We start from the raw sequence: 13,563 nt of genomic DNA, 5'->3' as shown, positions 1-13,563 counted from the left end.
AATAACCTTGACTCATAAAACCAGTGAACTGAAATCAATGGGCGTACATAAATGGACAGACTAGCAAACTCAGACCCACAGGTTAAACAAGATGTGTGCCAGCATTATCTTCAAAAAAACACACACATACAGAAAAAAAAAGAAAACAAAACCCAAGCAACCCACCCAAAACTAATGCATGGACAAGCAACCTGGAGTTGAGTTTATTCAACTCACCCTCATTTCATCTTTTCTAAGCTCTAACTACACCAATGCATAATTTCACCATGGCAGCAGGCTGCTAAGTTGTGACCACCATCCTGCACCTGGGGAGGAATAACAAGAGGCACCAGAATAGGTCGGGGGCTGCCCTGCTGGTAAGCAGCTCCATAAAAAAGATCTTGGAATCCTGGTGGGCAGCAAGTTTTGCATGAGTCAGCAATGTGCCCTTGTGGCCAAGAGAGCCAATGCCACCCTGGGGTGCATCAGGGAAAGTGTGGCCAGTAGGTATAGGGAGGTTCTCCCCATCTACTCTGCCCTAATGAGGCCACACCTGGAACCGTGAGTCAAATTTTGGGCTCCCCAGTTCGAGAGAGAGAGGAACCTACTGAAGAGAGCCCAGCAGAGAGCCACAAGAATGGGGGATCTGAGCCATCTCCCCTGTGGATAAAGACTGAGAAACCTGAGGCTGCTTAGTCTGGAGAAAACAAGACTGAGAGGAGATCTGATCAATGTCTATAAATATCTGAGAGGTGGGTGTCAAGTGGATGGAGCTAATCTCTTTTCACTGGTCCACAGCAACAAGACAAGGAGCAATGGCCACCAACTGTATCATAGAAGGTTTCATCTCAACATGAGGAGTAACTTCTTTACAGTGAAGGTGACAGGGCACTTAGAACAGGCTGCCTAGAGAGGTTGTGGAGTCTCCTTCTCTGGAGACTTTCAAAACCCAACTGGATGCACTCCTGTGTGAACTAGTCTAAAGGATCCTGCTTTGGCACAGGGTTTGGACTAGATTTCTGGACATCCCTTCCAAACTCTAAGGTTCTATGGTTCTGTGATCAGTTCACCCAAGTCACAGCTCCTTCATCAATTTCAGCAGCTCTTCACTGACTAGCATGCTGCCCTCCAATTTTACATCACCACATCGTAAGAAATCACTACTGCGTTCTACGTTTCCTTAACTTTCATGGCTCAATTTCACTAGAATTATTTCTCAGTCCCTCATTTTCCAACCATTTTATACTCTGGTCTCTCTTATTTGTGTGATTTTCAAGTGTTTTAATGGGCTACTAAAGCCATGCATCACATTCTTGTGCTTAAAGCCACATGCTCAACTCCCATCAAAGGGCATAAGCGTAAAACTTGTGTATGCCTGAATTACTAAGAGATGCTTTGCCTAAATATAAATTCAAACAACGCAGAAAACTGCATGTTTGAAAAGCAGCAGGCACAGTCCTAAAAACACTTAAGCTGGTACAGAAAGTTACATGCATTTCTTTGATGTGGTTTCCATGGAGCTACTCAATGACCATGCACAACGCAGATCACATTGCAGGATCACATTCATTTTGTAAAAGTATTACAGCTTATGGCATGTTTTAAAGCTAATTAGAAGCAGCTATTCAAGCAGTTTTACTTTTCAAGATGACAGATTTTTCTCTGAAATCAAATTACTCCAGCAGCCTGCTTAAAACACAGGATTACAAACTGCGAAATCTCAAGATCAGATTTATTACAACAGTAGATATTTCATATAAGAGCTGTAAATACTCTCTTCTTATCAACTATGACTGAGTTTAGGGATTTTATTTTTTTTAATCTTTCACGAAATTGCTACAGGTGGGCAGACTGCAGGTACACCTCAACCTTTTCTACCTGTTGCTTTCTCTTACAAAACCACAGAATTAATCAGGTTGGAAAAGACCTTTAAAATCAAGTCAACCTATCACCTAACACCATCTAATCAACTAAACCATGGCACCAAGTGCCACAACCAGTCTTTTTTCTAAACACTCCCAGGGACGGCGACTCCACCACCTCCCTGGGCAGCCCATCTTAATGGCAAATAGCTCTTTCTGCAAAGAACTTCTCCCTAACATTCAGCCTAAACATGTCCTAGGTGCAGCTTGAAACCGTCCCCTTGTTCTGTTGCTGGTTGCCTGGGAGAAGAAACCAACCCTTATCCAGCTACAACCTCCTTTTGGGTAGCTGTAGAGAGCAATAAGGTCTCCCTCGAACCTCCTCTTCTCCAGGCTGAACAACCCCAGCCCCCCCAGCCACTCCTCATACTCATCTTCCACAAAAAGAAAAATACACTAAATTTACTATACTGAAGTACTTGAGAATAGTCTGTGTTTAAGTTACTTCACCAGTACAAAACCTGTATAATATAACCTTACACTGGAAACAAAACTTGCTTCTGAGTTAAGTCCTGTGCCACTAAATGTGCACAATGAAACTAGTCCCAGTTTACCGCAGCAAGCGGGCCTAAGGAAGACCTGTTGTTTTCACACTTGAATGGTTCCAACTCTCTATTTATAACCAAGTAACAGTCTGAGCAATACCAAACCGGGAAGATACAAAATAGCTCCATTTTTACCACAGCTGTTTACAATTAAAGTATTTTTTAAGCATTAATTTCTTCAGAAAAAGTAAATCTTTAGACCTCTAGAAGAAAAAAACAAAACATTTTAGACATCATCCAGCACATACTCATCTTTTTTGCAAATCAGTGCTCTGAAGCGAGATTATTACATGTCTCCAACCTCAGAATCACAGAATGCTAGGGGTTGGAAGGGACCTCAAAGGATCATCTAGTCCAGCCCCCTTGGAAAAGCAGGATCAAGGAGAACTTCCACATACATCCTTCTAGAACTGCAGCTTTACTCACAAACACACAAGGGAAACAGCACAGCCAAACTTAGATGAAGGATGAGCTACTAAGTCATTCATGGCACTGATAAAACATAAACAAATTAATAAAACCTCAAAAGTTCATGAAAAACAAATAAAGAAATTAACTGTCAGAGCAAATACTTAGATGTAATGTATGTGACTGCCCCTGGCAGTAACCATTTTATTTATGAAACACAGGCTTCTCGTTAAGGCTTATAATTAGATGTTCACCTACCGCATCATTTGCTGCTAGGGCGAGGGCTATATTTACTGCAAGAAAGAGGAAGGGAAAAAAAAGATTAAGTGCAAGGAACTTAATTTGCAAATATTGACAGTGTGATCATTATTAACAAGATAAAACGTCATATAAATACATCATACTTAATAACTGCATTCACCATCTTGGTTATTAGCTTCTTCTACCTCTACAATGCTCCTAGCTTAAGTATCAGCAGCAACCACATTTAAGTCCACGTCTGCTAAAAGGCTAAGAAACTTAAGAGAATGTGCAAAAATTTGCATACTCTAAGCTTCCAGGGGACACTGCAAAATCATAGAATCAAAGAATCAACCAGGTTGGAAGAGACCTCCAAGATCAGCCAGTCCAATCTATCCCCCAGCATTAACCAGTCAACTAGACCATGGCACTAAGTGCCTCATCCAGTCTTTTCTTGAAGACCTCCAGGGATGGTGCCTCCACCACCTCCCTGGGCAGCCCATTCCAATCGCAAATCACTCTCTCTGTGAAGAGCTTCCTCCTATCATCCAGCCTATACTTTCCCCGGCACAACTTGAGACTGTGTCCCCTTGTTCTGCTGCTGGTTGCGTGGGAGAAGAGGCCAACCCCCCACCAGGCTACAGTGCCCCTTCAGGTTTAGATTGTAAAAATACAATCTAAGCATTTCTTTTGAATATTATCCTTTGACAAAAACAACTGAGGTACCAACCTGACTTTTCAAAAGTGAGCACTGTACTATAAAACTTAAATAATCCTACCATTGGGAACATTCACCACAGTGTCTAGTGAACTTTCTTAAAACTAGAGAACAAGATTTTGTGTCTGCTCAAGTACAGTGAGCAGAAAGACAACCATACTCCTTTCTATTTTTTTATTACTTGTGATACATCAAACATGGGATATTTTCTGGAATAAGGTGCAATGCATGTTTTTCACTTGAATTTTATGTCAGAAAAGGAAACCTCATCTACTTTCAAAGCATCTGTCATGACTACAGGGACGGAAGAACAGGAGTTAGCAATTAAAAAGACTGTGACTTTGTTTACAGCTTTTACATTTCCATCAATATTTAACTCTCATAACTAAAAAGCACATGCAAGAAACGGAATCTTATAACGTCTCACCAGCTTCACTAGGAAGACCCCCTAGAAGCTTTAGCATAACCAAACAGCAATTGTTAAAATCCAAGCAGCAATATGTTTTACAAGGGAAAACAAACAAAAAATAACACACAAAAAAACCCTAACACATGCCTGTTTGTTGAGTAACATTTTCTGATTACTTTATGCAGTCTTTTTAACATCAACTATCACAGAATGGTCTGGGTTGGAAGTGACCTCCAAAGGTCATCTAGTTCAAGCCCCTCTGCAGCAAGCAGGGGCATTCTCAATTAGATCAGGTTGCTCAGAGCCACATCAAGTCCCACCCTGAATATCTCCAGGGATGGGGTCTCAACTACCTCTCTGGACAACCTGTTCTAGTGTTATACTACCTTCCTGGCAAAGAGCTTGTTCTTAACCACAGGCAGTTTTTTTCTGTGTGATAAGAATGGAGACACAGAGAACAATCTGAGAAACATGCCAGATTCAGAGCTTGAAGAACTCATTACTGAGGAAAGTTTAAGTTCCTTTAAACAAAATGATTAGGAAGTTAACAAGGAAAACTGTAAGGAACACACAGCCTCTGTGTACCCTTACACTAATAGAACACATAGATTTTATTCTTCAGTTTTCTATTTTAACAGATGGTTTATAGATCATTTCCAGAATCAATCAAAGATAATTTCACCCTCTGAAACTTGGAGACCAATCTACAAATGAGAGATAAGGGGGGGAATGAAAGTCAAACGAACCAACAATGAAAAAAAAACCCAACCACAACTGCAGCTCATGTCTGAAGAGGTGCAAAGGAAGCAGCAAGTTATTTTACATACCATCTCACCATGTGCAAAAATTAAACTATGGTCCATAATGATATTTGAATACCAAAGGAAAAAAAAGGTGTAAATGGGTACAACATCTGAATTCTGTAGCTGGCTATCTAGCTGGACACCTCATATTGACTGTTGAATCCTAGTTAATTCTTGCACTCCATTATCTTTGTATTACTGTCAGTTCCAAGACAGTGTAGAGATACAACACAGGACCTAACTGGACCCTAAACATCACGCTGGACCTAACTAGTAAGGTCCAACAATCAAGAGTGCAGTAGAGCAGAGTAGATACACGCTACAAGTTGGACACAATTTTTTTAATATATATTTTTTTAAACTTCACAGCAGGCAGTAAGAAAAGTCACCATGGTTTCTCCACCCGTGCTAAACAAGCCAACCAGTATCAAGAATGATGCACAGGGAGATCTGAGTTACTGTTCCTGAAATCAGTGCAATTATGGGAAGGTTTATTAGTTTGAACTTTGTAACTTCCAAATTCAAACTCACAGATGAATTCTCAGAACACTGAGCTAACAATACACATAAAACTTCTTGACCTCAAATCAGGCATGTAGAGAGACAGCTCAATATGTTTGCATCTGTGACATAGCTGATCAGTAAGATACTTCAATAAATTAAGTCAACTCTTTCTGGGAGAAAACTTCTAATACTTACATCTCAATGTAGGTGACATTGAGAAACAGAATAACCAGTTTATGGCTATAGATCTAGGTATTTTAGCACACAGAGAAGACTCAAAATCAAAAACCATTATGCTGATCCTGGAAAAGAACTATGAGCAAATACTATTGCTGCTTTAACCCAGTCCAGGTTGGTCAGGCCTCTAATTTCATGCAGAATAAAAACATGCAGGAGAAAAAGTAAAATAAGATACAATTGATATGACTGACATAAAGTCATGGTCAAATGTAACTGCTGTCCTGAACAATAATGACAACTGTCAGCCTGCTATTCTTTGATAAAAATGTCTGAAGGTCAAGGCGGTTTGCAACATCAATAATTTCATTTTCCTCAAACTGCAGGGTAAACAAAATGAGAGCAAGAACACCAGACATAAATCTTATTCCACTTCCACAGCTGAAAACAGTAAGATTTTCAATAATTTAGAAACTTCTTTCAAGATGACACTTTCAATTCTTCTCATGCAAAAGAGGGGACAGAAGAGACCAAATGAAAACAAACAACCTGGGCCAGATGAAGTAAACACAGAAGAAGGTGGTAAAAGACAAGCATTTAACAAGAAAGAAGAAACCTAACAAACAAACCAACCAACACTTATGCTGGCAAAGAAAAACAACAACAAAAAATATCCAAAGTATTTAAATACGTATTGAAAAATATTTTTTCTGTAACACAATTTCCTCTTTCAACCTTTGACAACATTGATTTTAGAAAACCAAAAAGTGCTAGAAGCAACAGAGAATGCAATATGCAAGCTACAGTTTAAGAGACGGCCCTGACAAACTAGGATGCAAATCTCTTTGTCCCAAAACAGAGATCCAGAGCAACCGACACATAAATACACAGCAGGAAAGCACAGGAACAGCCTTGGCAGTCCTTCAGAATCGTGCAGACAGTAAGACTGATGATGGTGCTTTAGGAATCAGAGTTGTGTGCTATCCTCCTTCCTTTTCAACCTCTGCTCTCAAAATGAGTCTAAGAAGTTGTCACCAAATGTGTTGCCCACCAACCTTCATTACAAAAAAATGTCATTTCAAATACGTAATTAAGCAAAGATGCCATGCAAAGCTTTTGTTCATATGAGTTCAATCTTCAACTGAACAATGAAATTCATTCTCATTTTACCAAAGAAGAATCTAGACTCCTTGTTCTTCTCAGTACTATAAACTAATGCATTCATTACAAAAAAGCTATCCAATACAGCAGTATTTGAATGGTTCATTAACATTTCAACTCTCTTATTTAATGCCTGCTGAACTCCAATTTACCTTTTTTTTAACATGCATGGGTATGAATTCCCAGCTGTAAGTGTTATTCACACAGGTGTTACTCTTTATGTACAAATCACACCCAGATGTCAGTTAGGAGAACTTAAATTAGCACATTTATTTGCAGGTATGAGGAGGATAATTGTAATTTACTGTTCAAATTAAGCTCATTTTGTACTTTTTTTTTAAATTTATAAACAGATATTGGGCATTTTCAGTAACCTGAAACAACCATGCCATGAATTATAACCACTAACAGAAAGGTACATCATTAAGAAATGCAAGTGTTGATAGTTTTGCATGGTTTTGTACAGGAATGTCTATCCCATGTATAGAATAGCATGTGTGTACCTTAAGTACATTAAAGAAGTACCTCAAATTTATTATTTTTTTTAAAATACAGTTACTCTTATTATGGATATCATGTTTGTCTGTTCTAGTATTTATTAGATAGTCCTTTTCACACATGGCTGAAGTACAAATCACAAAATGAGAAATTAAGAGCTGCATCGACGTGTTGCAGCAAATGAACAGTAAACAATATTCAACTAAAGGATTCATTTCCAATCGACATGCTAAACAAACTTCTAACACTTTACAGGGATCTTTTTGAAGAAATTTATCTTCAGTGTCACCTTTAAGTTCAAGCAAATTTCTGCAGTGTTGTAACTCATGTACTATCTTGTTCTACTATTTGGGAACTACACAGTCAAAGAAAAATTAATTCAAAACTTCATGCTGAGTCTGAGAGAAGAGTTCAAAGGCTCTGATCAATTTGTGTAGTTTATAACCACTGTTTCACCTTTGGTTATCTATATAAGCAGCTGAGAAAATTGGACAGACTTGATTTTGAAATCTAGACAGGAGTATCCTCTATAGAGCACAGAGGAGCACTGTACAGGCTACACTGCTAGTGAAAAGAAATAGCATCAATGCACTGGCATTATGATCCCCTCCACCTCAGCTCGCATCACCTCTTAAGCACTCAGACTGTCCCAGGACAGCACCATGCCCTTACTAACACATTATTTTAAAGTTGTCTGCTTGACTTGTATCTCATTTAAAGCTAAGACCTCTGTACCAACACAGGTTCGCAGTGGCTGCCCTAGGACTTGACAGAGCCGATGGGCTGTGTTACTAGGACTCAATTACTAGGTGATGAATGACACAAGTGTCCAAATATTCCTCACAAAGAACTACAAAACGTGTAAAGCAAACAATTAAAAATCCAGTCTTACCTGCTGTTGTTGATTTTCCAACTCCCCCTTTTCCAGAAGCCAAAACCACCACCTGCTTAACTCCTTCTATGGGCTTCTGTTTTGGCAGCCCGCGGGACAGGATCCGTGTGCGTTTATCCCTCAGAACATCATCCCCGGAGCTTGATGACTAACAAAAACAGAAGGTAAATGAACGCGTATGTACCGACCTGCAGTTTCTGCAAAGAAATCTGACAGAAATTCACTTGTGCATTGAGACATTTTTACTGTTGGTCAAAACAAAACCATTTTACACACAGATTCTCCCAAAAGAAACCTGCTCTGAAAGGGGGAGGCTGATAGGAAAGGGTACTACTTAAAAATAACACCAGTGAGCATTTTGTTTAGATATACACTTTAAAAAAAATCTTTTGAGGTTCTTGTTACACTAAACCAAATGCCACTAAAGAAGTTGGAAACCGTAAAAAAAACAGGCCAGACCTACTGGTGGTTTACACTGCAGTTGCTTCGAGCATAACAGATGTAGCTAACGGCAAAGGAAGAGGAACTCGGTGCTGAGGCGCTGGAGAAGTACCGGCAGCTTTCCCGGGGGCTGTCACTCCTCTGAGCCGTACCAAAGACAACTAAGTGCCAGTTCGCCGGCCCAAGTCCCATTTTGCTGTTGTTTCAGAAGTATGCGACGGCTTTTCTGCACCCTGAGGAATGGATGGACCACCAAACCAGAACCTGCAGGTCTATCATCAGCTTCCCACCCACTACCAGGCGGCAGCTTTACCACCACAGGCGGTGAGCGACTGCTCAATACTCCCACTAAACTGACTCAGGTCGAGGTGAAAACTGGGCAGCTACTCGCCTTCCTCTACCCGGTCCGACCGCTGCCTCAGGCCATCCCGCGTCCCTAAAGCCCTGCAGGGACCTGAAGCGGCTGCCAGGACACAGGCTCCCAGAACACTCGAGCAGATCGACTCACCGTGGCCCTCCTGCCTCCCGCCGCCTGGCAGCTCCTCCCACCCGCAGGCACACAGACAGCCCGACCATCCCGCCTCATTCCCGCCCCAGGGCAGACTGGACGCACGGCGGAGAGCTCACGCTGCACTCACCGCGGAGGCGCCAAACGGAGCGGCGCAAATAGCAGGCCCACAGCTCGGGTGGCGCAGCGCCGCCGCTGAAGCCTTTCCCCCGCTGCAGATGAAGTGGGCAGCGCGCAGCACCCAGCGCCACGCTAAAGCCCCCATATCTGCCGCCCCCTGCCCCGGGCGCGCCGAGATGGCGCCGTCTCGCCGCGCCGCGGCCCGCCCCCTGCGCAGGGCCGGGCCTCCTCCCGCTCGGTGCCTGTTCCGGTCCCTACGCACGCCGAGGACAGCCGAGTACCGGGAAGCGCGGTTAAGGTTAGGCGGAACCAGCAGGCCCTGGAGAGAGCGGAAAGCTTGCTGGAGATGAAGAATTTTGCGTTGAGAGAACTGCTGCGGCATGATGGAATAGACCAAGGCCTTCCCGGATAAAGTGCTGAGCTGCGGCACCGTGAAGCCGCACAAAAAGGCTGCTCTATGCTGCTTTCTGTAAGAAAACTAGACCCAAGGGAACAATCGCAAATGGAGTTGGGCTTATTCTCCCTAGTGTTGTACTCGTTCCCCCCTGAATCTCGTCTTGGGCATTCATTCAGCTTGTCGGTGCCTTTGGATTGTCTTGGCTCATAAAATGATTGGCCAAGAACTTGGTCCTTCCTTCGTTTGTGTCCTCTGCAAATACAGTAACTATATTTCATTTGGGGCATTCACTTAAACCACAGAGACCTCTAGCTAGGATAAATCTACTTGTTTTGGGGTGGGTTTTTCTTTTACTAGTACTAATGAAGTACTGATAATTGATGTGGTTATAACTGTGAGCTTCCAGACAGTTTACACCACTTCATAGAATATTAACCAAAACCATGTTTCAGTTCCTTATATCCTGTGAAATGTCTTCTAAGTTTTAAGATAAATATCATCCACTGCTTCTCTCTTAACTACAAGGCTCTTAGCCACATGTGAAAGGAAATTAGATTGATTCAATACTATTTGCTCTTAATCCCATCAGTAGACCTTTCTTTGCAGGTGATGTTACAGAAGTAATTACGATCTTGGCAGCTTCAGGCCATTAGCTTTCAAAGATAAAACATTATTGGTATCTATTGTAATAGGTAATGGATTGGTTTGAAGTGTTACTATAATAAACATTTCCTCTCTCTCACAGTGAGTGTTATTTTCACCACTGTTTTAAAAGTTGTTTTTTTTTTCACTTGTATTATTAAAAGTGCTAATCCAGCATTTTGCTAAAAATAATTTTCCAAGGCATACTCCAGTGCTGAGCTATGACACAAAAACTACAACTTTTTTTTTCTTTTTTGCAATCTTTTAAGTGACTGTCACTCAACCTTTCATTTTTGTTGTACACCAATGAGTGTATTTTCTGGAGCTCACCCAGGCACTTGAAGAGGTCAGTTTCCCAATAATTTATTCTGCTGCCAAACCAATAACTGAAAGAATGCTGAAAACCAGTGAGCCACTTCATTTTGAAGCTATAATACAGATCTGTCTCACAGAACATTTTTTCGCTACATCAAGAAACGATGTTAGCTTTTGCAAGAAGATTGGCACAGTTTATTTTCCTACTTCAAGCAGTTGGAGGCAGTGTTAAATTGCAAAATGCTATGCATCTTACAAAAATTAGATCAGTACTACAGGATCACTGGTAGGCATATAGTTTAGACACCCATCACTTCAAAGCATCCCCATGGCAAACCTACTTTAGCAGGTATGTTGGAGTAGATAATCTCTCAAGGCCTTTTCTAACCCCATTCAGTGATTCTGTGTAATACCACGAGGCTTCATGCCAATTCTCTGGTTAATTTTACATGTGGCATCTATTGAAAACATGTAAACTCATGTTCCAGCTCCTAGGAGATATTTAAGCATTTTTGTTTATAGCAAAATCCTTACATTACCATCAAAAATTCTCACTGAAAATGAGGGGGAGGGGGGAAGAGGATTAACTAACAAAAGCACACCTCTGTCTTGTCTTCCAAGTGCTAGTGGAAAACTGTTTATGAGGTCAAGAGAGCAGTGATGCAGCAATATCCAGGGAGAAAAACAGATTCCACAAGTGTGGAAGATAGCACCCAACGGAAAAAAAAAGTTTAAACATCCTTGGCCAAAGATCTGCAGCATCTTTTATTCCTTTCTTTCTCAGAGGGATTGAGCTGTTGTTTCAGCCTGGTTGAACTGAAGGATGTACTTTAGTTAAACATGAATTACAGTTGACAAAATTTGGTGGGCTTTTTTGATTTGAGGTTTAACATTTTTTGATTTCCTGATCAAGATTTGCATTTCATTGCTGCAAATTCCACTTTCCAGGCCATGTGTGAAAATACAGGTCTTCTAAAAGCCATTTCTAACAGCTAGCACAGCAGTCCATTAGTTCTGAATCACTCCTCACAGCAGTAGTGGCCTCCACCTGCGATTCTTTACTAAACGCTTCTAAGTGATTTAAGCAAGTACTCTCTATATGTGCCCTGCTACTTGTCTCCTTTCCTTTTTTTAATTTTCATCTCGGTATGTGTTGGAAGAGAGAGTTCCACATTGGACAATGGAACAAAAGTGTTTAAATCTAATTCTTCCCTTGACATCCTGCAGCCTTTCAGCTACATCTGTCCCACAAGAGGTAGTTCAAAGATATAACCTTTACCAGCAACTTATTTTGTATCTTTACTATCTAAGTGCCATTGTAGCTCTCCATAGTTTCTCTTCAAAACAGATGACACTGCCTAGAGGATCTCTGTTGCTGTGACAGCTGCTTGAAAGACCTTCATCACGGTTTCAGATACCAGACACTGTAGCCAAAGGAATAACATCAAAAATGTATCTTGTCCCTTCAAAGTTCCAGTTAACTACTGCCCCTACCAAATGGTACGCAGCATTGAACTTACCAACAACGAATATAAATAATCCTCAGGGAAGAATTCAAGATCGTTTGAGATAAATTTGGTACTGAAAGACTGCTAGCACTCTGTCCTCTGATAAAACAGGAGGAAGCCAAGTACCTTAAGAGGCAGAGCTCCCAGCACCCATCCCCCTCTTCAGAAGAGAGATTAATTCCATAAAAGGTACATGAAATATGCATGACCATTCACACAAAGGGTAAGGAAAAACACATGTTCACCAAAATTCATGAGAAATAGTTCATACTGCCATCTGCCCTTCTGAAAGGGAACTGATGTGAAATTCACCAGAACTGTCTTCTAGATATCATTCACAGAATACCTGTTCTCCGCTTCAGTGACAACAAGCAGAGAGAAAACAAGAAAGATTCTGGGATAGCTGTCAAATCCAAAACAAGCAGAAAAATCTCTTTATATAATAGCTGATAAAAAACATTAACATACTTCATGCATGCATGTATTTCTCAGATGTCAGAAGGTTCTTTTCAATATAAAATCCATAGTCAAATTCAAATTTTTATCCAAAATTCCAAAGTTACTACCATCCTTCGGCATAAAAAGAGAAGCTCTTAATCTAACTATGTGTAGGAAATTCACAATGCATTACAACAAAATTAATTCAGCTTCCCAGAGAAAGTATGGACTTATCCACCAGGAATCCATAAACTATGATGTCACACTATTTTTTGTATACTTTTTCCCAGACTTTTATGTTGAATTTTACATGAATAAGAGGTCTCCATCAAATCCTGATGTAATGGAAGCAAAGAACAGTCAATATCCTTTTGTACTGATAATCCCTTTGCAATCTTACATAATTTGCCCAGACTGTAGCATAATCCATTTTTCTTACCAATTTATACCACAAATACACATAGAAGAAACCTCCATTTAAATGGATTCCTACCTCATTAAGATTTTCTTAATGAGTCTGGGGATACAGATTTAGAGTAAATGAACAGAAGGTATTTAAAATAAAATTAGTGGAGTTTAAATAAAAACAGTTCATGCTTAACAATACCCTACAGCTAGAAAAAACGAGCTAGTTTGTGCGCTAACCAGCTCAAGTGATTCCTTCTTCCTCCACAGAGGCTTTCTTTGGGATGAGAAACCTCACTGAACGTTCACAGAAGAGAGAAGCTGAATATTATGTGTAACTCTGTCTGTAACTGAATGCATATTGCCCTTAGCTGTGCAGTAGTAATATTACTCTGTGATGGAGGCCAGGTGACAAAATATGGCTTCTTGCCTATAGTGCTATATATCACTTTTGGTTTATTTTGTCGTTGTTTTGGTTTTTAACATGTTTATAAAAGTAAAATCTTTAGTCTTAAAAGCTAATTCAGAGAGGC

At 40.6% G+C, this 13,563-nt stretch overlaps 1 protein-coding gene across 1 annotated transcript in view; it reads right to left on the bottom strand.

The window, feature by feature from the left end:
• NUBPL (NUBP iron-sulfur cluster assembly factor, mitochondrial) overlaps nucleotides 1–10,394 on the bottom strand; it is a 95,081-nt gene extending 84,687 nt beyond the window's left edge. Inside the window, exons 1-3 of the mRNA XM_064148501.1 lie at nucleotides 9,336–10,394; nucleotides 8,257–8,404; nucleotides 3,113–3,147 (exon numbers count right to left, since the gene is read on the bottom strand). Of these exons, the coding sequence (XP_064004571.1) occupies nucleotides 3,113–3,147; nucleotides 8,257–8,404; nucleotides 9,336–9,707 (555 nt within the window). The 5' untranslated portion in view covers nucleotides 9,708–10,394. The remainder of the gene's footprint in view (nucleotides 1–3,112; nucleotides 3,148–8,256; nucleotides 8,405–9,335) is intronic.
• Between the last annotated feature and the right edge of the window lie 3,169 nt (nucleotides 10,395–13,563).

Source organism: Pogoniulus pusillus, chromosome 1 (assembly GCF_015220805.1).
Source record: "Pogoniulus pusillus isolate bPogPus1 chromosome 1, bPogPus1.pri, whole genome shotgun sequence".
In the NCBI taxonomy this organism is placed as follows: domain Eukaryota; kingdom Metazoa; phylum Chordata; class Aves; order Piciformes; family Lybiidae; genus Pogoniulus; species Pogoniulus pusillus.
This window is presented reverse-complemented; position numbering and strand designations above follow the sequence as displayed.